Source organism: Panthera onca, chromosome A1 (assembly GCF_046562875.1).
Source record: "Panthera onca isolate mPanOnc1 chromosome A1, mPanOnc1 haplotype 2, whole genome shotgun sequence".
Lineage (NCBI taxonomy): Eukaryota > Metazoa > Chordata > Mammalia > Carnivora > Felidae > Panthera > Panthera onca.
In genome coordinates this window covers 120,680,913-120,705,893 of record NC_138339.1, presented here as the reverse complement: position 1 = coordinate 120,705,893, position 24,981 = coordinate 120,680,913, and the positions used below count along the sequence as shown (strand labels likewise).

At 42.1% G+C, this 24,981-nt stretch overlaps 1 protein-coding gene across 7 annotated transcripts in view; it reads left to right on the top strand.

Annotated features, from left to right (window-relative positions):
• The window catches only part of ARHGAP26 (Rho GTPase activating protein 26), a 423,991-nt gene that overhangs the window by 122,307 nt on the left and 276,703 nt on the right, over positions 1-24,981 (top strand). For all 7 annotated transcript variants that reach the window (XM_060635852.3, XM_060635853.3, XM_060635856.3 and 4 more), the window contains exons 6-10: positions 541-651; positions 8,258-8,362; positions 10,079-10,208; positions 14,103-14,203; positions 20,401-20,495. In XM_060635852.3, the coding sequence (XP_060491835.1) occupies positions 541-651; positions 8,258-8,362; positions 10,079-10,208; positions 14,103-14,203; positions 20,401-20,495 (542 nt within the window). The remainder of the gene's footprint in view (positions 1-540; positions 652-8,257; positions 8,363-10,078; positions 10,209-14,102; positions 14,204-20,400; positions 20,496-24,981) is intronic.

Genomic DNA, 24,981 nt, shown 5'->3' with positions numbered 1-24,981 from the left:
GGAAATGTCCTTTCCTAAAGGCCCCTGCCCTCTAACAGCTGGTTTTGTTCATTCCTAATGGGATGGGGAGAACCCTGCAGGTTTTCTTTTTTTCTCCTTAAAAATCTGTCTTCTTTAGAACCCAGGTCTGCCCTTGGGTGTGGGGAGGTGGTACAGCCTCCTAGTTTAAAGATGATCAAGGGTCTTGGAGGCAGATCCACAAGCACAAAAATCCCAACTGTGCCCTGTACTGGTTGCTTCAGGTTCCTTAATGTTAGCAGACATCATTTTCCTCCTGTCACTTAGAGGTAATGAGAATATCTTCTTTTTAGGAATTGGATGAGGATTAAGTCACTATAGTGAATGAGGAGCGAATAATGTCACGTAATATATGTATACCTAAGGACATGGTGCCTAGGACATTGTCACTAGTCTTAGGTCTGTTTCATGCTGTCTGAATTGTGTATAAAAACCATCTCCAAGGAATTTTGTGGCCTGCTTGCTGAATGCTCTCCTTGGGTAGTGACTTGACTTTCCTCTTAAATTCTGACTTGTTTGCAGGCAGACAGCCAAGTGGACTTGGTCCGGCAGCATTTCTATGAAGTATCCCTGGAGTATGTCTTCAAGGTGCAGGAAGTCCAAGAGAGAAAGATGTTTGAGTTCGTGGAGCCGGTAAGTAGATGCTCAGGGTTTAATGGTATACCCGCACTTTGACCTCCAGTCCTCATTCCACTGCCTAGATTACAAAATGCTCTAAGTTGCTGATGAAGAGGTTGATCAGCCCTGGTACTGTGCCTTCTGCTAAGTCACAGTGCTTTGTCAGTCTGTCTACCCTGGACTGTCCCCTGTGGCCATTCTTGGGCAACCTGAGCAGAAGTGATAGTGCTTCCTCTGGCCCTGCTGTGTTGTGCTAATTGGTTTCTAGGTGGAAGTAGGGCAGGGGGAGGACTGTTGATCTTGCCCAACAGTAGTGATTACACCTTAACTTTCCACCCTCCCACCCCCTTCCTTTCTCCTTCAAATAATCCAAACGTAGTAGTTGCCCAAGGAAAAAGGGGAATGTACATGATACATTCCTCTTTTTGTCTGCGGAGTTCAAAGCCCCTCCACGCTCCTTCCGTGCATTAAAAGGTACTATATAAAGTGATTTCTCACTGTAGTTGGTTATAACCGAGTAGCAGGGAGAGAAAGGTTGTAGTGTGCAAACCAGTCTGGCTTTAGTTGAGACCACCTTAGCATGGGTGTGGCTTTGTGCAGTGGTAGTGCTGCCCTGCCCTTGTGTTGCACTCAGAATGCACAGTACGAAAATGTCATGGAAACACCGAGAGAGCACATGGGCCTCAATTTCAAACTCGTGCAGACCTTGCATTTTTCACTAAAAATGCAGCCTCTGATTTAGACCCAAGCCTGGAGTCTCTGTAGAAGTAAGACTCTTACCTACCTAGATTTCAGAAAGTGATTTTCTTAAGCAAACAATAAAACTATAAGAAACGGAGAGAAAATAACCACTTGTTTTAGTAAAGAGTGTTCTGTGCTCCATTTCTAATTCATAAAATTCTGGGATGCTTTTTAGGGATGTGAACTTGCTAATAGTTTTATCAGACTCTGGTGGCTTTGGAATCTGATACTTAGATTTTTTTTTTTTTTTTTACTGTATTGGAACTAGGATTTTGAGCTTTCCTTCTCAGCCACCTCATCTGGCAAATTCTTCTTTTTAAAAAATAATTATTTTTGCAAGAGCGCAAGTGGGGAAAGGGCAGAAAGAGGGGGACAGAGGATCCAAAGTGGGCTCTGCACTGATAGGCTGACAGCAGTGAGCCTGATGTGAAACTCAAACTCCCGAACTGTGAGATCATGATCTGAGCAAAATCAGACGCTCAAGTGACTGAGCCACCCAGGCACCCCTGGCAAATTCTTTAATATCCTTAATTACCTCAGTCTTCTTATGTGAATGTTGGAAACTTGAGAGCCAGCTTCCTGTCTAGTAGTGGTCTCTATCACGGTCTCCTGTCAAAATCCCCTTGTTTTTGCAGTCTGTGTCGTGGGGGAGGCCATCCTACAGAGAAAATGAGCTTATTGATTTCCTTGCTTAGGACACAGAGGTGTTAAAGCCAGCTTTTCAGCGAAAGGTTTACTGAAGCCTATTTCCTGTGGTCTGGGCAGGCATTCAAATGCTGTCACAGAATTAGCGTTGGATGTTTTTAATTGATTTTACCAGAATTTCTAGAGGAAAACAACAGTGATTGTAATAATCTTGAGGTGCACAATGATAGTATTCTACAATTGCTTGCTTTTGATGTCTTGGGTTTTAATTGGCCTATCTTACTTCTTTGAGGTGTTTTTGTTGTTCTTGTTGTCCCCTTGTATCTCCCAGTACGTGTTCCTCGTGAATCAGATACTGTGTCTGTAAGCTTTTGCTGGGTAACAACACAGAACCTCTTGGAGCAGTAGACCTTGATTTTTCATGAATGTGTGGGTTTCAGCCCAGCTAAGGCTGGACTTGGCCTGATGACTGCTGATCTAGGTGGGCTTTCCTCTTCCTCCTCCACCTCTTCCTTTTCCTTTTCCTTTTCCTTTTCCTTTTCTTCTTCCTCTTCTTTTTTTTTTTTTTTTTTTTTTTTTAAAGAAACCTGCAAGGAACAATCCTTCTAGTTCCTGACTCCCATTTGTAGTATATCCATATCTTGAGTGTTTGAGAGGCAGTAAAACATCACTGGTAAGGGCTCCAGAGCCAGACTGCTTAAACTGAAATCTCAGCCCAGCCATTCTAGCTGTGTGTTCTTGGGTTACTTAGTTCTCTGAGCCTTAGTTTCCTCATCTGCAAAAGGAGTAAAATAATACCACCTACCCTATAAAGATGTTAAGAGGAATCAGTTTCCTCATGTATGATGCTTAGAATGGAGCTAACCTAAATGGCACCCAGGTAGCAATTACTTTTTTATTCTAAGATAGAGGAATATCTAAGCTTCAGTCACCCAGGTGCTCACTCAGATGAGCACATGTGACAAGTGCCAATACTAACGAGGCCTGCCTGTTTTAATCTAAAAAGTCTTGGTGAATCTGAAAGCGTTTACCTCGTGAATACCAGGGAAATGGCTGAAGACCCCGCTGCTGTGTCTGAGGAGTTCAGAGCCTCATTTGGGAAGCAAGGTGGATGTAGTAGAGAGGTCGCCAAGGTAGCAAGCAGTGCAGTAGCAGGTTGGACCGGAGGGAGGATATGGGGAAGTGCCTGAGGGATGTGAAGAGTGGAAAACCTTGGCGGTTTGCAGATGTTTTGTAGGCCGTGCACTGAGGCACCTGGAGAGCTAATAAGAAACGATTTCTGGCCCCTTATTAGAATGAAGAGAAAGTGATAGGAACTTGCCCAAAGTGAAATTAAATGAGTGGTTGAGAGGCTGGATGTAGAATTCGCATGTTCACTCCTTTTACAGAAGCTCTCGTTTCTCGACCCACCAGTTTATGGGCTGGTCACTGCTTCAGGAGCTATGGATAGTGGGAGAGATTGATCAAAACACCGCCGATTAGATCAGTGGTTGTCAAAGTCTTCGAAATGCAGACTCTCAGGCTCTAGCCGAGACCCCAAAATTCGGGGTGGGGCCCAGTAATCCCTATTTCACCAAACCCTCTATGGCGATCGTGTCACACATTTAAGTTTGAACCCCTGGCTGAGATTGTACAGAAGACCATGAAATAACAATTGAGGATTAGGTCAAACTGTGTCGTACGCTAAGAATCACTTCACCCCCATATGGCTGTCCTACCCTTATACTATCTCTGAGGGTAGGTAATTGCTGCTTTATATCTGTTTTCAGATTGGGAAATGGAAGCACATTTATTCCCCAAGGTGACATCTGCTACCTGGCAGAACTGGAATGGTCTGGTTGTTAGTCTGTACGAAACAGTATTTGATTGCTTACAGGTGGAAAGGAAACCAGCAGGAAATTTACTGAACTAAATTGCTGGGGCACCTGGTGTGGATATTCATATTTTGCGTTGGTTGTAGTCAGGGTTGTAGTTGGTTTCCAGCCTTTCAAGGGACCTCTGTGCATATTGACTATGTTCATTTGTTTCTTACAAAGTAACTTCAAGTACTAGGATGTTATTGACCTTCAGAAAAAGAAGCAAGATTTGAGTATTCCAAAGAAGAAAATTCAGACTTCTGGGATCTAAACCATATTTTCTTGTGTGTGCCCTAGAAGCCTGTATTTTCTTATTGAAGTACTAAATGTTGTGGAGATTTTGGGTTGCAGATAATGACCTACTCCCTTCTTGAGGATGAAGCCACATTCCCTGAGTTTTCATAATGGAAAGTAATCTAGTGCTGAGGAGAGCTCATTCCTTGCGTTCATCAGGCACTGCATCTTCTGAGATGTATCTTGTAAATACTTTTTGGTGCTGTACCTTCCTGCCCTTGGTCTTCTGCCCCAGTGCAGGTCTTCATTTTCCCTTTGATTTGTTGGATCCTTTCTTGGGCTTCCCCCTTCCCCAGTCGGATCTGGACACTGACACTACAGTGCATCTCGTAACACATCAGTCTGAGTATATCTGTCTTGCTGAACAGGCATCCTGTCAGCATGCCTGTGCTGAGTTCTCATAGTTGTAGAGACTGGAAGTCCAAGATCAAGGTGTCAGCAGGGCCATGCTCCCTCTGAAACCTGTAGGAAAATGATTTTTCCTTCCTTCTAGCTTCTGGTAGTTTGCTGGCAGTATTTGGCATTCCTTGCTGTAAAGGTGCTCTAAAGGTGTCTTCTCTCTGTGTGTTTCTCTGTACGAATACTGTATCCCCTTTCTATGAGGGCACCATTCATTTTATATCAGGGCCTACTGGCTAACATTAACTTGATTACCTTCATAAAGACTAGTTCCAAATAAAATCACATTCTGAGCTACTGGGGTTAGGATTTTAACATAATTTTGTTTTTTTGTTGGGGTAGGGGAACACAATTCAGCCTATAACAATAGCTTTGTTGTATGAATGGAAACCATCTAAATTTAGCAGATAGTCCGGAATGATGCAGCTGTCACTAAATGAAGCAGTTACATTTTTACTTACTTAAAAAATACATATAACTTATGTTGTCTGGTAGGAAATAGAAATAGATTTTTCTTACTTTCTGAGGAAAACAGGGACGGGGGAAGGAGGCAGAGGGAGGTGGAGAAGGTCTTTCTTTGGTATTTCCTTTGTCATGCTGTGATTTTGCATTGCTGACTGTTCAGGGGAGAGTCTGTGTGGATGTGCTGCTTCTCTGCCAGCCAAGGTGGGGCTCCAACGAGCTTGTCTCCTGTGGGTTTGAGTACAAGAATTCCTTTGAGGCAGACAGATGATCCCATCTTTGGGGTCTTTCTGTGGGTCTCGCCCACCCACTGGGAAGTGGTCTTTCATTTCCCACTGGGTGATAGATTCAAAGGTTCATGCATTGTGTGGGGAGGGGATGTCAGAAGGTGGGGATGGGGTGGGGAAGAGATATGTTGCCAGGGGAGGAGGGAAGTGGGCCAAAGTCAACAATATCTATGGAATCATTTCCCATCGACGAATGAACAATGAAGCATGACACCAAAGGAAGTGAGAACCAAAATAAATACTAGTAACTTTCTGCCTTTGGAGCACTTGTGTGCACGTCCAGGTGGTGTGTTCGTGAGCTTCTGGAGTGTGTTTAATTACATTTGGTGTGAGAGGCCCTGTTGACTTTAAGTGGAAGATAAATCAGAGTTAATAGGAGGAATGACTTTAGAATTAGCTGCTTATCTTCTGCATTACTCTCCAGGAGAGGATGGTTCAGTGCCTTGGAAAATTGATGGGCGGAGCATTCAGTGACGGGTGGGGTGGGGGAGTGGGGGAAGGAAGAGATCAGAAAAAACAGTTTTCATTGTAAACACTGACACTAGGTTTGGCTTAAGAGCTCCTTCTTCTCTATTACTGGAGCCTTCCAGGAGGAAAATCATGAGCTTTCCTCCCCAAAATGTATTTTATATAGAGCGAGTTCAAAAGCTTCTATCATCTTTGAAGAAAAGAATTCATTATTAGTCTTTGGTGATTCTATGTGGTGTACCACCCTTTAATTGATTTATGTTAGTGATCTATATATGGTGTCACTAGATAGTTTTTGAAACAGAGGACCCAGCTGGGCCTGCTTCTCAACCTCCCATGAGGATCTAAGGGGATAGTTGCTCTGGGGATAATAGGGGGGAAGTCAGGATTTCTTATTATTAAAAGCTGGATTTTGCCTTACTTCACAGTACAGAGCTCTTTGATAAAGTGGGCTGGTCATGTGGCTTAGTCTAAAGATTGTTCTTTCCTTTGAACTAAGGGAGAGTAGCACATACCTTAGTTCTTACCATGGGCTGAATTTTCCTTTGCGAACATTATTAGCGCTGCCTCTCAGAAGAGTAGAGGAGTAGAGGTAGGTGAAAAAAAAATGAGATTATGTTTAATTACTAAAGGTATGTTAGTTTAGGGACTGGAAAATTAAACAATGTAAAGCAAAGCAGCTTTATCTTTCTTATGTTTATTTAAATCTAAGTTAACATATAGTATAATAATGATTTCAGGAATAGAATTTAGTGATTCATCACTTACCTACACTACCCAGTGCTCATCCCAACAAGTTCCCCTCCTTAATGTCCTTTGCTTGTTTAGCCCATCCCCCACCCAACACCCCTCTAGCAATCCTGTTTCTTCTGTGTTTAAGAGTCTCTTATGGTTTGTCTCCCTCTCTGTTTTTATCTTATTTTTCATTTTCTTCCCCTATGTTCATCTGTTTTGTTTCTTAAATTCCACATATGATTGAAATCATATGATATGTGTCTTTCTCTGACTTATCTCATTTAGCATAATACCCTCTAGTTCCATTCATGTTGTTGCAAATGGCAAGATTTCATTCTTTTTCATTGTTGAGTAGTATTCCTATATATATATATATATATATATATATATATATATATATACGTATATATATATGTATATATATATATACACACACATATATATACACACACACACCACATCTTCTTGATCCATTCATAGGTCAGTGGGCATTTCCATAATTTGGCTATTGTTGATAATGTTGCTATAAACATTGGGGTGCATGTGCTCCTCCGAATCAGCATTTTTGTGTCCTTTGGATAAATTCCTAGCAGTGCGATTGCTGGGTTGTAGGGTAGTTCTATTTGTAATTTTTTGAGGAACTTCAGTACCGTTTTCCAGAGTGGCTGCACCACTTTGCATTCCCACCAACAGTGCAAGAGGGTTCCTCTTTTCCTGCATTCTCACATCCTTGCCAACATCTGTTTAAAGCAGCTGTATCTTTATGTAACATGTATTGGAGGCAGGTCAGTGAAATCAGAGTGGACCACTCGGACCACAGGGATGGTCCCCAAATGCAGTATGACTGAGCTTGTAACAAAGTAAAGTTGTGGTTCTTTTAAACCTTGTTTAGACTTTTATTACAGTCCTTTCTTCCGATTGAGGTTTGGTACTGAGGCAGGATGTGTAGAGTTTGGGAAGGGGCAAGGGAAACCTAACAACAGTAGGTTTGCGTGTAGGTGCTGGGAGGAAATGGAGGAATGGACTTACTATGTTTTAGCTTAGGGGGATTTAAAGGAGAATTTAGGGGAGCCATCATAACTGAAAATGTGGAAACATGGGAATATTTTAATTACGGCATCCATAGTGTTTACCTGCTTAAAGGAAAGCACAGAAGCACACTTGAGCTGAAGCCTGCTCTGGGTGATTTTTTTTTTTTTTTTAACTTTGCCTGTTACACTGTAGGCTTGGGACATACAGCTTCCTTGTCTTCCCTCTTTGTTGGCTCTCAGTATAACCGTACTTTCCTGCATGGTACCCTGATACTACAGATGTATTTGAAGGAGACTGAGTTGCACTTGGAGACTGGTCTTCAGTTTCTGAAGAAGTGATTTTCTTAGAAAGTGCTGAGGCTCAGAGTATGAGCTTGGATGTTGGTGCCAGGTGAATCTGGTTTCAAATCCTGGTTGTTACTTAAGATTTTGGAGTGAGTTATTTAATGTTTCTGAATTTGCTTTCTCAATATTAAAATGAAGACAACAATAGTACTCAACTTCTAGGTCTTTATGAGCATTTAGTGAGGGCAGGCATAAGACATTACAGTGTCGGGCATGCAAGTAGCTAGCACTCATTAAATGATAGGCATTTTTATTACTTTATTCGAGGCTTTCAAACCAAGGTTGGGAATTCCGATAAAGCTTCATAATCTCTCTTTAGCGTGCTGATGTGACCTCTGCTCTCCTTCCTGCCTTACAGCTACTGGCGTTCTTGCAAGGACTCTTCACTTTCTATCACCATGGTTATGAACTGGCCAAGGACTTCGGTGACTTCAAGACGCAGTTGACCATTAGCATACAGAACGTGAGTGGCCAAGGGGCAGGCTTCCTTTCCCTGGTTCAGGAAAGGAAAGAACAAAGTATGGGTCTGGTTGCATAGAGATCACTTACGTGGATTAGAATGCATGAGGAGCATGGGTCTTGCTTGGGTTCAAAGGGCAGCTGGGGGCAGGCATTTCTCGGGTGCTTGGTGGCCCCAGGTTAGAGCATCATCCTTTTTTCCGTTATTTCTAAGCACTATTTATGTTCTCGGAAGTCCTGCTATTTTTGTTTTAAATCTGTAGCACCAGGATCAGGATTTCCTTTGGCAGTGGAAGGCCCAGCCTCCCTTCTGTGCATCTAGCTGCCTGGCCACAAGAACCTTGGAGTGTGTTCAGGGGATGGGGGTGGGGCATACATGCTGGCCTCCAGCTCAAAGGATGTACTCTTGTTCAGCTTTCAGTAAGGCTGACAGGAAATCCAAGTCAGAGCTGTTGACTCCCAGTCTCCTTCCCCAGATTTTAACCAGCAGGACCTTTTGATGCTCCGAATCCTGCTAAGGGCCCTTTGGTTAGCAGTGAGCAGGCTCAAGCCCCTTCTTCGCTGTATGACTGGCTGTGTTAGTCTGTATGTTGTCTTTGTCTCTAGATGATCCTGTGTAGCAAAGAAACCCAGGTGTGTCCTTGCGGGTTGTATTGCATGGGTTTAGAAGCCTGGAGCCTTTTGCCCTATGGTTCTCTTTGTTGTTTTGGAAAACAGGAAGTTGCAGAGTCACAGACAAGGTTTCACAAAGCATGGCTTCCCCTTAGGCCACCTTCCTCCTCCGAAGGTAGACTCTGAAGTGGAGGTTTACCTGCGGCAGGTTTATAGGGGAGCAGGGTTAGCAGAATCACCTGGGAGAGAGAGGGCAGCAGACCCCTCCAGGAGAAATTGAGCTGTGAGGCCTCAGTCAGTGCCCTGGGGCACCCTGGCGCTGGCATGGACCTTCAGAGTGTGGGGAAAAAAAGAAAGGGTGCCGGGCTTGGGACCCCTTCCCTCTTTGCCCCTAGCCTTGACTAGTGCTGGGGTGCAGATTACCTTGAGTGAAGCAGCTCCCTTTTCAGGAGGGGACCATCTATGAACCATTAGCAAGTAATATTCCCTATAGCTGGAGAAGTAAGTTCTTCTGTCTTGAAGGGGACTGCGAAGACCATTTCCTGTGAGCCACTTGAATCAGAATCCCTTGGGATGCTTATTATTTTTTTTTAATTTTTTAAACTTTTGATTTATTTTTGAAATAGAGAGACAATGTGAGTGGAGGAGGAGCAGAGAGAGGGAGACACAGAATCTGAAGCAGACTACAGGCTCTGAGCTGTCAGCACAGATGCTGATGCGGGGCTCGAACTCACAAACCGTGAGATCTTGACCTGAGCCAAAGTCGGACTCTTAACCAGCTGAGCCACCCAGGCACCCCTGGGATGCTTATTTAAAATGCACATTTCTGGGTCCAGAGGTACTAAATTAATCTTTAGGGGTGAGGCCTGGACATTTGCATTTTCTCCATATTTTCCAGGTGATTTTGATGGTTTTGAGCATTTGAGAGTCATTCTGGTATAGGACTTTAAGGTCAATGGGTATTTCTCGAAAGCATTTGCCTAATTCCTAGGTGGCTGACTGTTACCTGGTTTTCGATCTGAGGGTTCACTAGGTTGATGTTTTGAGTTGTTACGGTTGGGAATAAGGTTTCATTTCTTTGATGTGAATAAAATTCCTTTCATCCTAGACAAGAAACCGCTTCGAAGGTACCAGGTCAGAAGTGGAATCACTGATGAAAAAGATGAAGGAGAATCCCCTTGAGCACAAGACCATCAGTCCCTACACCATGGAAGGGTACCTGTACGTTCAGGAGAAACGTGAGTGCCAGTGATGAACCAGAGCTTGGGTTACGCTCACGCCTTTTAGCCAGGATGTGGAGGGTGTACCTAGTAGTGCCTGGCCTAGAGCAGTGGTTCTGTAATTACAGATTTGGGTGAATGAAGGTAGCTTATAGCTGGGCTTTTTAAGGCAGAGATGTTCATAAGGTCTTGTCCACCCTCCAAATGCTGTGTTCTTTGTTCTTTATCACTGGGAATTCCCTTGGGGACCTGGAATTCAGTGAAGCCCTGTGATGGTTTTTTTTTTTCTCCGTAGTGTCAAGCTTGAGGTGTCTGCACACTTAGCATGGGTTTATCGTCACACGTTTGGCATAGAGGCTTTGGACCGGCCTTGTATGCTAGACCTTATTTTCTATCAGCTGTCATATCTTTGGGTGGATTTAATATGGAGTGATTTTGTTTACTTCAAGATTGGTTTCAGCAAGGACCACATAGTCATGACTTAGGTCCTCTCCTTCCTCTCTTCAACTGCTGTCATCTCAACACTGAAATTTTATGAAAAGTAGAAACACAAGCTTACTCCAAGAGGTAGGAGGAGAAATCCATTGTCCTGCCGATGAGATGTCAAGGAAAGAAATGCCAGGTGCTGCTAATCCAGACTTTTCTGTGATGACTCACAAACTCCTGCACTAGGCCTGGGGAGAGGCTTTTTTGACAGGGCTATGCTTTGAGGGTAGCACTTTCAGACTTAGCTTACAAAGTGGTAGGGATAAGAGAAGGTAATTTTTTTTTTTCTTCAATGGATAGTTACCTAGTCTGCCCTACTTTTTCGGTGGAGCATGTTACTCCTTTCAGAGATTTGCTGGTTTTGTGCTCTTTACTGCCCTTCTGTTGTCTGAGTGCGAAGCAACTGTCTTTACTCCTAGAAGCTTCCTGATGGAACAGAACACTTGATTTCATTGATTATTTTAGTCAGTGATTCCTCAAAAATTTGCTTGGGCTTCAAATTGTTGCCTGGCCATAATGGGGGCAGTCGTGGGGTTTGAGGTTGGAGGCGTTGGCCGTCATGAGGGTTTTATTACAGGGATGAGCTTGTTGAGGTTTTAACAGATGGAGGGTACTGTAGTGGTGTTTTGTGTAGGCCTCAATGTAAGGTGATAGCTTTTTTGCCCAATGAGGAGATCCATCCCAAAAAGTTTAAGGTCATCTTGAATATGTGTCCACTTGTAATACTTAATTTATTAATACTGTTCCCCTATATATATGAATTTGGCGCACTCACATTTGTTACCCAATTTTATTCACACACCTCACATGCTTTTTGAAACATGAATGTCTTCATTAGAGCTAGATTTTAATTCTCTAACACATTAGTCCAGAGCATACCAATGGGATACGGCTGTTTTCATTTGCAAGTTTTGGTAACTTACCACTTAGAAATTTGAAACTTAGAGAAAAATTACAAGATGAGTATAAAGAAACCCCATATGCCCTTTATCCATATGCATGAATTTTTACCTTTTTCCCACAGTTCTCTCTTTCTTTTTCTTGGTGGGTATGTGTACACGTGTCACAGAGACACACATTTCCATTTTTTCTGAGCCTTTTGAGAACAGGTTGCATAGCTCATGCTCCTTTACTTTAGTGTACACTTTTTAAAAATAAGGATTTTATTTTATGTAGCCACAGTATAGTTACCATGTCCAGCAGTTAACAGTGATAAGATATTTAATGCAAATGATAGTTCATATTCCAATTTTGTCAGTTGTCCCTGACATTAGCCCTTATAAAGCATTTTCTTTTCCTTCTGTGTAGATACGATTTTGTACTGCACTTACTTGTGACCATTTTAGACTCCTTTATTCTGTAACAAGTGCCTCAGCTTTTCTTTGTCTTTCGTGACATTGACATTTTTGAAGAATATAGGGCAGTTCTTTTCTAGAATTTTCTTCGCTGTGGGTTTGTCTGTTTCCCGATAATTAGATTCAGGTTAGGTGTCCCTTGTCAAATAGTTTTCTTCTCTGGGTCCCACATCCAGGGGCACAGGATGGCCATCTGCCCCTCAGTGGTGATGTTGTTTTTGGTCACTCAGTCAAGGTATTATTTGGTTTATCCACTATGCAGTTACTATTTTTCCCTCGTAGCTAATTAACAGTCTATGGGGAGACCCTTCTCCTCATCAAACTTTGCCCTCTATAGACTTAGCATCTGTCGGCAATTCTTGCCTACATGATTGTTAATATGTTGGTTGCAAAGTGGTGATTTCTCAGCTCTGGCACTTTCTCCACATTTATTAGTTGCGATTTAGTGTACTATAAGCAAGTGACTCCCTCCCTGTCTCATTCTCTCCTCTCCTTTCCCATCCATCTGTCCATTTTTTTTAAAAAAAATGTTAAGTTGTTTTTTTTAATGTTTGTTTATTTTTGAGAGAGACAGAGACAGAGCACGAGTGGGGGAGGGGCAGAGAGAGAAGGAGGCACAGAATCTGAAACAGCCTCCAGGCTCTGAACTGTCAGCACAGAGCCTGACGCGGGCTTGAACTCGGGAGCTGCGAGATCATGACCTGAGCCAAAGTCAGACACTTAAGTGACTGAGCCACCCAGGTGCCCCTTTTAAAAAAATTTTTTTTTAAATGTTTGTTTATTTACTTATAGCATGTGAGTGTGGGAGGGGCAGAGAGAAAGAGAGAGAGAATCCTAAGCAGACTTCACAGTGTCAATGTGGAGCCCGACATGGGGCTTAATCCTATGAATGTGAAATCATGACCTGAACTGAAATCAAGAGTTGGATGCTCAACCTCCTGAGCCACCCAGGTGCCCCTAGCCATCATTCTATTGTCAGTATGGACTTAAGGATTTCTCGTCTATTCAGTAGGCTAAATCCATTACTGGCCTTACTTGCTTGGATGCTCAAAGTGTTTCTAAGATAATAGCGCTTTTGGAATCTTTGTGTTGTGCTATAACTGGAATTCTTTCTCTAAGCCACAAAAATAAATGACAATGGTTGGTATTTTTGTCTTTGATGCTTCAATGTAGGCACTTACTATATTGCTTTTTATTTTTTAGTTTACTAATTGACATTTCACACTTGAAATGGGCGCTGATACCCTAAAAACTAATTACTAAATCTTTGTTAAATCTCATGTTATTCTTTTAAATGAAAAACAACCATTTCTGCTCTGTGATCTCCAGGAGCCTGTAAGGCTAGTGTTGACTGAGGACCTTGGAGGCTAATAATGCTAATTATGCCTTCTTCCTCTAATAATATTTTTAATTCAAAATAAAGTAATTGGCTGACCACCAGGGAAAATCGAGGACTGTCAGGATTTGACTGTGAGGCATGTCTGCCTTTCCTGAGGGACAGTATTGAGGGACAGACCTCTCACATTACTTTGGGGTATTTATAGTCCCTCCCATTTACATCTCTGTGTCAGAGTTGGCCTGTCTGCTTGAGTTCTGCTAAAGTACAAATGAGGGGTTTGGCAGTAGGTCAGAATCCATGTATGTCTTTGCAGAGACTCGCAGAGCAGCTGTGGGAAGCATGAAGTCGTCACAGCAGATGGGGACAGTGACAGGCACTCTGAGGAGCTCTTCTGTTCTTTCCTCAGTCATCTTAATCCTGTCAAGGGAAAGGAAATGTCAAGTGGAGATTAATGATGGGAAAGTGAATTAATTTCCCCAGGGAACCTCTCCTTCCCTTATATTTTAAGACTCCTTGGATGCAGCATTTAGTGGGAAACGGTCTTCCTTGGCCCCTGGGGAAAGCCCTGGGTCGTTTCCAGTTCCAGCCTGTAGGATCAGATTTCTTCCTCTTCCAGTATATTGCCCCTAGAAACAGTTGAAGGGGAGATGAGCATTGTGGGTTATGGGTTGTGTGTGTTTCCAGTATGCACTGGACACATGGAGATGGTTCATGGGAAACGTTACCTTGCAGGGCACTTTGGAACTTCTTGGGTGAAGCACTACTGTACCTATCAACGGGATTCCAAACAAATCACCATGGTACCATTTGACCAAAAGTCAGGAGGAAAGGGGGTAAGTTCATTTTTTTAATTTCATGCTTGATTTGCTTGGCTAACATAGGTTGATTATAATGCTAGTGTTAAGTAACATCTTCGATACTGCACTGTAATTTTCTTTTTTAAAAAAATTTCTAATTGAAGTATAATATATAGTGTTAAATTAGTTTTGGGTACGTAATGTAATGATTCAACAGTTCTATATATTACTCAGTGCTCATCACAATAACTGTACTCTTAACCCCCTTTATTCCACCCATGCCCCCACTCCCCTCCCCTCTGGTAACCACCAGTTCTTCATATTTAAGAGTCTGCTTTTTTGTCCATCTTTTTAAAATTTTCTTTGTTGGTTCATTTGTCTCTTAAATGGCACATGGGATTGAAATCCTATGGTATTTGTCTTACTCTGTCTGACTTACTTCACTTAGCATTATAGCCTCTAGATCTATCCATGTTGTGGCCAGTGGGAAGATCTCATTCTTTTTCATGGCTGAGTAATATTCCTGTCTCTCTCTGTCTATCTGTCTGTCTGTCTGTCTACCTACCTACCTATCTATCTCTCACATCTTCTGTAGCCATGTGTCTATCAATTGGTTGCTTCCATATTTTGGTTATTGTAAATAATACTGCAGAAAGTGGGTGCATATATCTTTTTGTATTTTGTATCGGTATTTGTTTTCTTTGGGTAAATACCCAGTAGTGGAATTGCTAGATCATATGGTAACTCTACTTTTAGTTTTGTGAGGAATGTCCATACTGTTTTCCACAGTGCCTATAGTAATTTGCATTCCCACCAGCAGTGCACAGGGGTTCCTTTTTCTCCACATTCTCACCAACCATTGTAATTTCTTGTCTTTTTTTAACCTTAGTCATTCTGAGAGGTGTGAGGTGATATGTAATTGTGGTTTTGATGTGTATTTCCCTGATGATTAGCGATGTTGAGCATCTTTACATGTGCCTGCTACCCATTTGTGTGTCTTGTTTGGAAAGAGTATCTGTTTGGGTCTTGTGCCCATTTTTCAGTAAGATTGTTTATTTTGTGTTGAGTTACAGAAGTTCTTCAAATATTTTGGATATTAATCCCCTATCAGTTACATGATTTGCAGATACTTTCCCCCATTCAGTAGGTTGCCTTATCATTTTGTTGGTGGTTTTCTTTGCTGTGCAAAGGCTTTTTATTGTGTTATAGTCCCAATAGTTTAATTTTCCTTCTGTTACTCCTGCTTGAGGAGACATACAAAAATGTTTCTGTGGCAAATGATGAAGAAATTACTGCCTATGTTTTCTTCTAGAAATTTCATGGTTTCCTGTCTAACATTTAGGTCTTTAATTCATTTTGAGTTTATTTTTGTGTATGGTGTAAGCAAGTGGTCCCGTTTCTTTTGCATGTAGCTGTCCACTTCTCCCAGCACCATTTGTTGAAGAGACTGTGTTTTCCCCATTGTATATTCTTGCCTCCTTTGTTGTAGATTACTTGATCATATAGGTGTGGGTTTATTTCTGGCCTCTGTAAATCTTGTTCCATTGATCCGTAATGTCTCTTTTTGTGCCTGTACCATACTGTTTTGATTACTGCAGCTTTGTAGTATATCTTGAAATTGGAGATTGTGATAGCTCAAACTTTGTTCCTTTCTCTTAACATGGCTTTGCGGTAATTTTCTTAATTTTTTACATAATAGTTCCAGGAGGAATGGTACCCTAGACGGGAATTAAAGCAAGACGATTATTTTTAGCTTTAAGTTCTATTAGGAACTGCAACTAAGAAAGATTCTTGTATTTCATATGCATACAGTAGTAAGTATGTCAAATGTGTTTGGAGGCTAGAAATTCTTGGATGGTTTTGTCCTGTGAAGCTGATGGATATCGCTCTTACCTGATACAAAGAGAGCTGCCAGTTGGTGGGTGTGAGTGTTGCGATTATCTGTTGCTGTGGAACAGATGACCAAAAAATTTAGCAACTCTTAAAACTACATGAGTCATTTTAGTATTTCTCACAGATTCTGTGGGTCAGGAATTGGGCTCAGGGTTTCTCAGGTGGTTTTAATCAGATGGTTGGGGCTGGAACAGTGAGGGTTTGAAGCTGCTCAAGGCTGGTCTGCCATGGCTCTCTTCCTTTCTTCTGATCTCCTTCTTCCTCCCCTTCTCTGTTTCCCTCCTGCTCTGGATAGTCTCAGGGCCTGTCCATCTGGTCTCTCCGTGGGAGGTAGTTTGGGTTTCCTCACAGCTTGGTGGCCTCAGGGCAGCTTAAGGTGTCAAGAGGGAATATTCCAGCATGAAAGCGGAGACCCCATGTAGCCTCAGAAGTCATATAGCCTTCCTTTTGCTCTGTTGGTTGAAGCAGTCACAGAAGCCCCCACCAAGCCCACTCACTTTAACTGGGAGAGGATGCAGAGTCACACCCAGTGACGTGAGGCTCCTGTGGCAGAGAAACACTCTTGCAGCTGGCTCTGATCCTCACATGCCCTACAGTCACTGCTGTGGAGCTCTCTGCTGTGCTCCGGCCTTTGTCCTTTCCTCCCAGCTTGCTCACTGCAGCCTGAATGCATTTCCTCTTCCGGTGATCCATTTTTTTCTCTGGCTGCTCTTAATGTCTTCTGTTTTTTCCTTTTGGTGTTGGACATTTCATTATGATGGTCTTATGTGTGACTTTTTCCCCCATTCTGTTGTACGTGGGAATTTGGGGCCTTCTGTATTTGGGGATTGGTGTCTTTCAGTAACTTTGAGAAATTCTTATCAATTATCACTTCGAATTTTGCCTCCTCCCCATATCTCCTTCTGGACATAACTCCTTTGGGAGATGGCTAAATATTTTTAAGAGAAGTATTTATATTTTTCATCTGTTCGAATCTTCAGACTCCATTTAGCATAACTTCTCTGTTTTTGTAGTTGAAGTAATTTTTAAGCTGTTTCCAATATATTGATAAATGAGTCTTTGGTAATGAGCATGCCATCTCTGGTCCTCTGTGTGGTTCATTATGGTACCATGTGTTGGGTGTGTGTGTGGGGGGGCGGGGGGTGCTTTACAGAGACCAAGAGCACCCACCATCTTTGAAATCGGACTGCCAGGCTCAGTAACATTAGATGCATTTGTCAAGAGTGTTAGTTACTCTGCCAGGCTGCCTCCTTGCTGTCTACCACTTTGAATTTTTCTTCCTGGCTTTCTTTTACTTGGGCCACAATACAGGAATCTATCAGCATCTCTTTTTCTTCCATGTATTATAGCAAAAAAACCCCCAAAGCCCTATTAATGTTTCCAGTCAGGGGTGGAGAACTCTCAGGAAAACAACATCGTTCAAATAGAGAAACATAAAGAAATGACAGAATCGGAAGTGATAGTAGGCACCACTCATTAGTTGTGCCCTAGTTTTCATGCAATGGAAATAGAGTTAGACTCACTTCCTTGGGTTGAGCCATGGTCCTTTTTGAATTCTGTCTTTCTAGAAGTGAGCTTCACTCAATTATTCTCTCTCAGTCTTTATTTTGGGGCCTTTTACCTTGTGCTTTCCTAAAGCTTAAAAGAAGAACTAACTCCCTCGTGTTTGGTCTTATCCCACTTGAAAGTGAATGCAGAGGCCAGTAATGGTAGATGTTTGGGACTCCTAAGTATTTAGTGAGGTAATAGTAAACACCTCACTGGGTTGTTAAGAAGTTTATGTGAATTAGTACATACACTCTTGGAACAGATCTTGACACATGATGAGTTCTGTGTTAGGGGGTTGATATTACAGTAATTATTTTTCCTAATCATTCCTTAAGTTTATTTTACGTTTTTCTGAGTCCTTGTATTGTCCTGTATTATCCTGTTTGATCCAGTTTTCTCCTTCATAAAGGAGGAAATGGCGGTCTAGAAGAGAAAATGATTTATAAAGCCATACAAGTCCTGAGGTACAAAGCCAATACTCAGACCCTGATTCTGGAGTCTGCATCTCTTGAGTCAGAGTGGCTGCTGCTAATATTTTCTAGAAAATAGAAATCATAGAAAAAATATATATAAAATAGTAGCTTTCCATGATGTCACTCTATTTCCTCAGCTTTAGGGTAGAGGGAATATGAAGACTGGCTGTCTAGAGGTGATCGCATCTCCATTTGTACAGGAGAATCATGTGGCATCTTCCATATATGTGTTTGTACAAAGCTCTCTTAGGAGGTGGAGGTAGACTTAAAATGGATAATGTGGTGTTTGTTTTTGTTTTTTTCCTAACGGGCTTTTTTATTCCCCTTTCTTCACTTTGCTGTCCATTTTATTTGCGTTATTTTTCTTTAAAAGTACCTGCTTTTTTCTTAGTTTTAGGCCACTAGATGTTCCATCATCTTGGAGACCAGACCCTCTGTGTGGTGAAACAGAAGTCCCCTGTATCCTAGCCTCTGAGATGAGGCCACTCTCCGTGTGAGGTTTGGGGCGGCCCAGAGCTGACCTTGTCCATTCCCTTGCTTGAACCCCCTCATTATTTTTCCTGTGCTCTCAGGATAAGGACCACAATCTGCATAATGTGGCTCTTGATTCCTTTATACTCTTTCTCATGCCACTTTGCCTCTCGCTCTGGGATTCAGCCATACTGCCTAGCTTTAAATTCCTCTCAGGCCCATGGACCCTGACCACAGGCCTTTACATCCGCTGTTCTCAATTCCCAAAGTAGATAGTAGATGGAAGGCTTGTGACTTTCCATAAACTGTCTCTTGCTAGGTCTTCTGTGTTTTATGTGGTATTGTGATTCTAGAGGGTAGTTAAGTTTTACCACATGCAGTCACATTTTCTATTTCAACAAACTAGACAAGTTTGCTAATTTTTCCCCTTGTTCAGAGAAAAAGATTGGCAAGGGCAAGAGGAACAGGAATACTAAATTCTTTTTTTTAATTTAATTTAATTTTATTTACTTTCAGAGAGAGAGAGAGAGAGCAGGCACAGGCCAGGGGAGGGGGAGAGGGAGAGGGAGAGAGAGAATCCCAAGCAGGCTCCGTACTATCAGTGCAGTGCCTGAAGCAGGGCTTGATCCCACGACTGTAAGATCAAGACCTGAGTTGATACCTAAGAACCAGATGCTTAATCGACGGAACCAACCAGGTGCCCCAAGGAACCTGAAATTCTTATGTGGAAAAAAGAAAAGAAATCAGGGATAGAAACCCCTCTGTTTTTAGGCAATGAGAGAGCACTATGCGATGAAACTGTTAGATTCCATTTGTACGGTGAGATACTACCCAGCGGTAAAAAGAAACAAACTCTTGGTTTGTACAACAGCATAACGTGAATCACAGAATTGTGCCAAGTCAAAGAAGTCCAAAATAAAAGGGCACATACTGTGTGATTCACTTTATATAAAATTATATAGGGCATGCAAACTAATTTGTATGACGGAAAGCAGATTCAGTATTTGCCTGAGGTTAGATAGACTAGGTGCAGGGATAGAATTCAAAAACACAAGGAAACTTTTGGGGGTGATGGAAATGTTCATTAGCTTGATTATGGTGTTGATTTTATGGATGTATACAGATGTTAAAACTCATAAATAGACACGTACAGTTGATTACACATTAGTTATACCTCTTTAAAGCTGTTAAAACCCATTTATTGAGCACTTACTCTGTCCTTGGGCCGGTTTGTTCTCTGGGTACACAGGAATCAGTAAAAACTGATAGTCCCTGCTGTCAGGGAGCTTAGAGTCTAATGAGGAGAGAGACATGATTGGAGTCATTGCCCACATCAATGGACAATTGCAGCTATGATCAGTGCTGTGAGGGAGACCAAGAACATGGTGTATGTGAACATGTCTTAGGGATATTTGACCTGGTCCAGGAAGGCTTTCCTGAAAAAATGATGACTGACTCAAGACCATAGAAACTCAGAGTCAGGAGGAGGCCTGCAGGCCATCTTGTGTAACCCTTTTCAAACCTGTAAATTAACTCAGCCTCAAATATTATCAGAAAGAGTTTATCCAGCAGGGGTTGATGCTGTACCATCATGATGTGCTAGAAGTGAACTAAAACTAGAGATATTTCATGTTAAGTATAACATGGTTTACAGGTTTTAGATGCATGAGGCTGTTAGCTGAGGGAGAGTTTTGGATCAATATTCCACCTTCCTATGGTCGTGAACACTCAGGTTGAGAAGATGGAGTGATTGCTCTCGTTGGTGTGATGTACTTGTGGTACGCTGCAGAGGCACAGAGCATAGCCCATGTCCAGGCCTCATCGTGATAGTCTGTGTGCTCCCAACAGGGAGAAGATGAATCTGTCATCCTGAAATCCTGCACGCGGCGGAAAACAGACTCTATCGAGAAGAGGTTTTGCTTTGACGTAGAAGCAGTAGACAGGTGAGTAGCTGTCACATTTTGCTCAGGAACAAAAACTACTGAATTTGGATTTTTTACTTTTTCCATTCAGTCAGAGCTTTTCTGTCCTCCAGTCCCACCCTCCCCCTCCTTCTCCACCCTGCTGCAATTTGGAGCAGACCTCAGGCCACTTGCTGGTCTGCAAGGATCAGTATAGCTTCTCCCGCTTGTAGGTACAGTGCTGAGCCTCCGGTTTGGTTTGCTTTAACATTAGGGGTTTCCTGAGAAGGAATGGGTGTTATTTCTTAAGAGGTTGAGTAGGTGTTTAAAGAAAACTGTTTAGCATGACTATGTGAGCCATTTAAGATTTTACTTTAAAACATATTTACTTTTTTTAATTTAAAAAATGGTTCAAAAGGAATTGGGTGAGGTGAAGGGTGGAACAAGTTGTACTCAGCTAAAAAAAAAAAAAAAAAAAACAGCTTTCAGCTGTAGCATTTCACCAACCACTGTGTGTATGTGCCTGGGAAAGATAGCAAACCCCTTGTGAAATCACTTTTTGCAGAGGGAGCTGTGCATTGTATTCCTCAATATATATGGAGTCTCATTAAGTTGTACCATTTCATGGTGTTAAGCTAGTTTGACAACATTCCAATTCTTTGAAACACTTTACTTGGCAACAGGTTAATTCTTTGAGTGAAAGCCACGTGCTAAGCTTTTTTGTGCTATCTGTTCAAGATCAGCAGTGCCAGCATTAAAGATCCTTGAATCTCAGCATGAGTCTCCTCTAATGCCATTTACTTTCTCCCCTTTATTTAAACCCACCCACCCATCCACGCCCCCGCCCCCAAACACATACACCATCTTGTCAGGCCAGTACTTCTGCCCTTTCTGGAACGTTTATCTCTGGCCACTCTTTCCTGATCCTATAAGATGCAGAGACTGAGTACCTTGTGGGGTGTTGGCAGTTGGGAATGCCTTCTTGTGGCATGATGTCTCCCTGTGCTGTGACTGCTTGGAGGTTGTTAGAGCTCCCATGGAGGGAACATGTCCTTTTAGCTTTAATCACAAGATCATGGAAACTCACCTCATCTCTTCAGCACTTAGTCATTACACATGGGCTTGGGCTCTCACGTTAGGCAACTGGGGTCTAAATTTGGACTTGGCTGCTTCATAGCCTTGTGACTTTCAGCTAACTACTTAATCTCTCAGGGCCGTGATTTCCTTACCTGGAAAATGAAGATGGTAATAGTACCTAGTTCCTAGAATTGTAAGGATTTGTGGAGATAATGTTCGGAAAATACTTGGCAGGCTGGCAAATAATAAATGCTCAGCAAATTGTTATTTGTTAATTAGTTTGTCCCACGCGTTCACCAGACTTGATTATTTTGTAAGGTTAGACTCTAAATGCTGAGAAGTAAACAAATTATGTTTGTTTCATGTTATGTTCATGCTTCATGTTATGAAGAAAAGAGAGTATCCCCAGTACTGGATACCCCAGTATCCCTGTGTTTGGGGATGTGGGTGGGGAGGGTTGCATGGGGATGTAGGTTGAACTAGGGTAGCAAAGGGGAATTGCAAAATGTCTACCTCACACCAAAACTGGTGATTCTTGGTTTTAAACAAATCCTAACTCAGGATGCTTTAAGCGCGTGTGTGCTCTCTATTCTTAGCGTGGAATCTAAGGGAATTCCTATTGTTGGCATCTGTGACAGAGGTGGAGAAGATGTGTGTGTTTAGAAGCAGAGTTAGTTGTTTGCCTTGCCAACTGTTGTTTGTAGAGACTGCATCTCTTCGCATGGTTATTTGGAAACGGGTGTACCTCCCACAGTGGCTGTCCCTTAGAGTGACAATCAGCTCAGAGATGATTTCTGAAGCTTCATGCTTTCCTGTTTTCTGCCTCAGAAGTCTTCACAGAAGTTTTGGCGAGTTGCTCTTTAGGCAATTAAAACTCAGCGTGGTGCCTCCGTCTCATTTCCACCTTTCAAATGCTTCCTACCATCTTTCCCCTTTATTATCCCCTTAAAAGCTTTGCATGTCCCAGTTAAAAGCTGAGAGCAAATGTGTCACATTGAAGATACTGAGTGGGTTTGGGAAGTGGATTTATCTTAAGCTGCTGTCTCTGGTTCCCTTAGGATGACATGGAAGGGTTTCGTTTGTAGTTCAGAAAGAGGCTGCTAAATCTCCTTTTAGTAAGCAGGAGGTGAGTGGATAGTTCTGTTGTATTGTTTAAATTTAACACTTTCTGTATATTATGGTGTCGGGACACCTTAAAAACCTTCCTGACTGGGGATAGACTTTCCCTTCCAGAGCTAGCCAACTCTTAGAGATAGCAAAGGGCGCAGCCTGGAGCATGCCATTGACATGAAAATGAACCAGCCCACAGCCATGCCTCTTCCCTTAATCCCCAGGAGGCAATATTTCTCTGCTTTAATCATCTGAGTTCCAGGTACCAGGCAAGGAAGGATATTCCTCTAGCTTAGACCCCCCTGAAGTTATTCCTACTCGTCAGCAAGCTGTTGCCCCCTTCCCTGCTTTGCCTTTCCCTTGGCAACTCCAGTAACAGCCACTACCTAGGTGTGGCCACCTGACAGTCACCTAAAATAACACAGAACATGTATGAAACACCTTGTATGTGTTCTATATAGGTCACCATCTTTGATCCCAAAGATTAGGTTATAGTTTTGCAGCGTTTTCCTTACCTATCCTGTTGTGACTCCAGTGTCATTCTGCATTTTCCTTAACCCATCCAGAAAGGGACTAAGGAGAGAAGGAAAAGCATTTGCATGGATTTCTTACCTGCATTCCTGGCAACTCTGCCCATTGTTCTGTCTTCTGGAAGATTCTTACACCTTAGTTTTTCCCCAGTGCACTTTAGCCAGGAGATGATTCCACTGTCTTTCCAATCTGTGTCTTCCACAGATTTTCACCTGTACCTGAATGGCTAGAAAGATAGAGGGGTAAAATGCAAGTTTAGCACTTAGGAAATGTGGAAGGAAAAGAGGAGATGGTTGTATTTATAAACGTTTATGTACTGGCAATTAAGGTTTTACTCTACTAAGATACACATAAATGCTGAAGTAGTAGTTTTTGACCTAGAATGTACGATGTGTTGGGTTTTTAGGGTCAAATACTTCTATCTTTTAGGCTTAGTGCTGATAGTTCATGTTATTTTATAACAGAGGCTATAGCCTTGAGGAAGTGATCTTCTAGGAGGTCAGCATCTTTGAGTTATGTCAGCATGTCTTACTTTGTGGTGAGAACCACCTGTGCCCAGCATCCTTGGGTGTGCTTGTTAGAACTATAGCTTTTTGTAATCATCAAAACAGTATGGTACTGGCACAAAAACAGACACTCAGATAAATGGAACAGAATGGAGAAGCCAGAAATGGACTCCACAAACATATGGCCAACTAATCTTTGACAAAGCAGGAAAGAATATCCAGTGGAACAAAGACAGTCTCTTCAGCAAGTGGTGCTGGGAAAACTGGACAGCGACATGGAGAAGAATGAACCTGGACCACTTTCTTACACCATACACAAAAATAAACTCAAAATGGATGAAGGACCTCATCATAAGACAGGAAGCCATCAAAATCCTCTAGGAGAAAACAGGCAACAACCTCTTTGACCTCGGCCACAGTAACTTCTTACTCACCCCGTCTCCAGGGGCAAGGGAAACCAAAGCAAAAATGAACTTTTGAGACCTCATCAAGATAGAAAGCTTCTGTATGGCAAAGGAAACAATCAGCAAAACTAAAAGGCAACTGACAGAATGGGAGAAGATAATTGCAAATGACAAATCAGGTAAAGGGTTAGTATCCAAAATCCATAAAGAACTTATCAAACTCAACACCCAAAAAACAAATAATCCAGTAAAGAAATGGGCAAAAAATATAAATAGTTGCTTTTCCAAAGAAGACATCCAGGTGGCTAAAAGACTCTTGAAAAAATGCTCAACATCATTCATCATCAGGGAAATACAAATCAAAACCACACTGAGATACCACCTCACACCTGTCAGAATGGCTAAAATTAACAACTCAGGAAACCTCAGATGCTGGTGAGGATGCAGAGAAAGAGGATCTCTTTTGCACTGCTGGTGGGAATGCAAACTGGTGCAGCCACTCTGGAAAACAGTATGGAGGTTCCTCAAAAAATTAAAAATAGAACTGTCCTATGACTCAGCAATTGCATTACTTGGTATTTATCTAAAGGATACAGGTGTGCTATTTCGAAGGGCACATGCATCCCAATGTTTATAGCAGTGCTATTGATAACATCCAACGTATGGAAAGAGCCCAAATGTCCATCGACAGATGAATGGATAAAGAAGATGTGGTGTGTATATATATACCATTTGTATATATGTACCATATGTATATATACACAAGCAAAATTAGAGAATGACTTCACTTGTGGAATTTAAGATACAGAACAGATGAACATAAGGGAAGGGAAGCAAAAATAATATAAAAACAAGGAGGGGGACAAAACATAAGAGACTCTTATATACGGAGAACAGAGG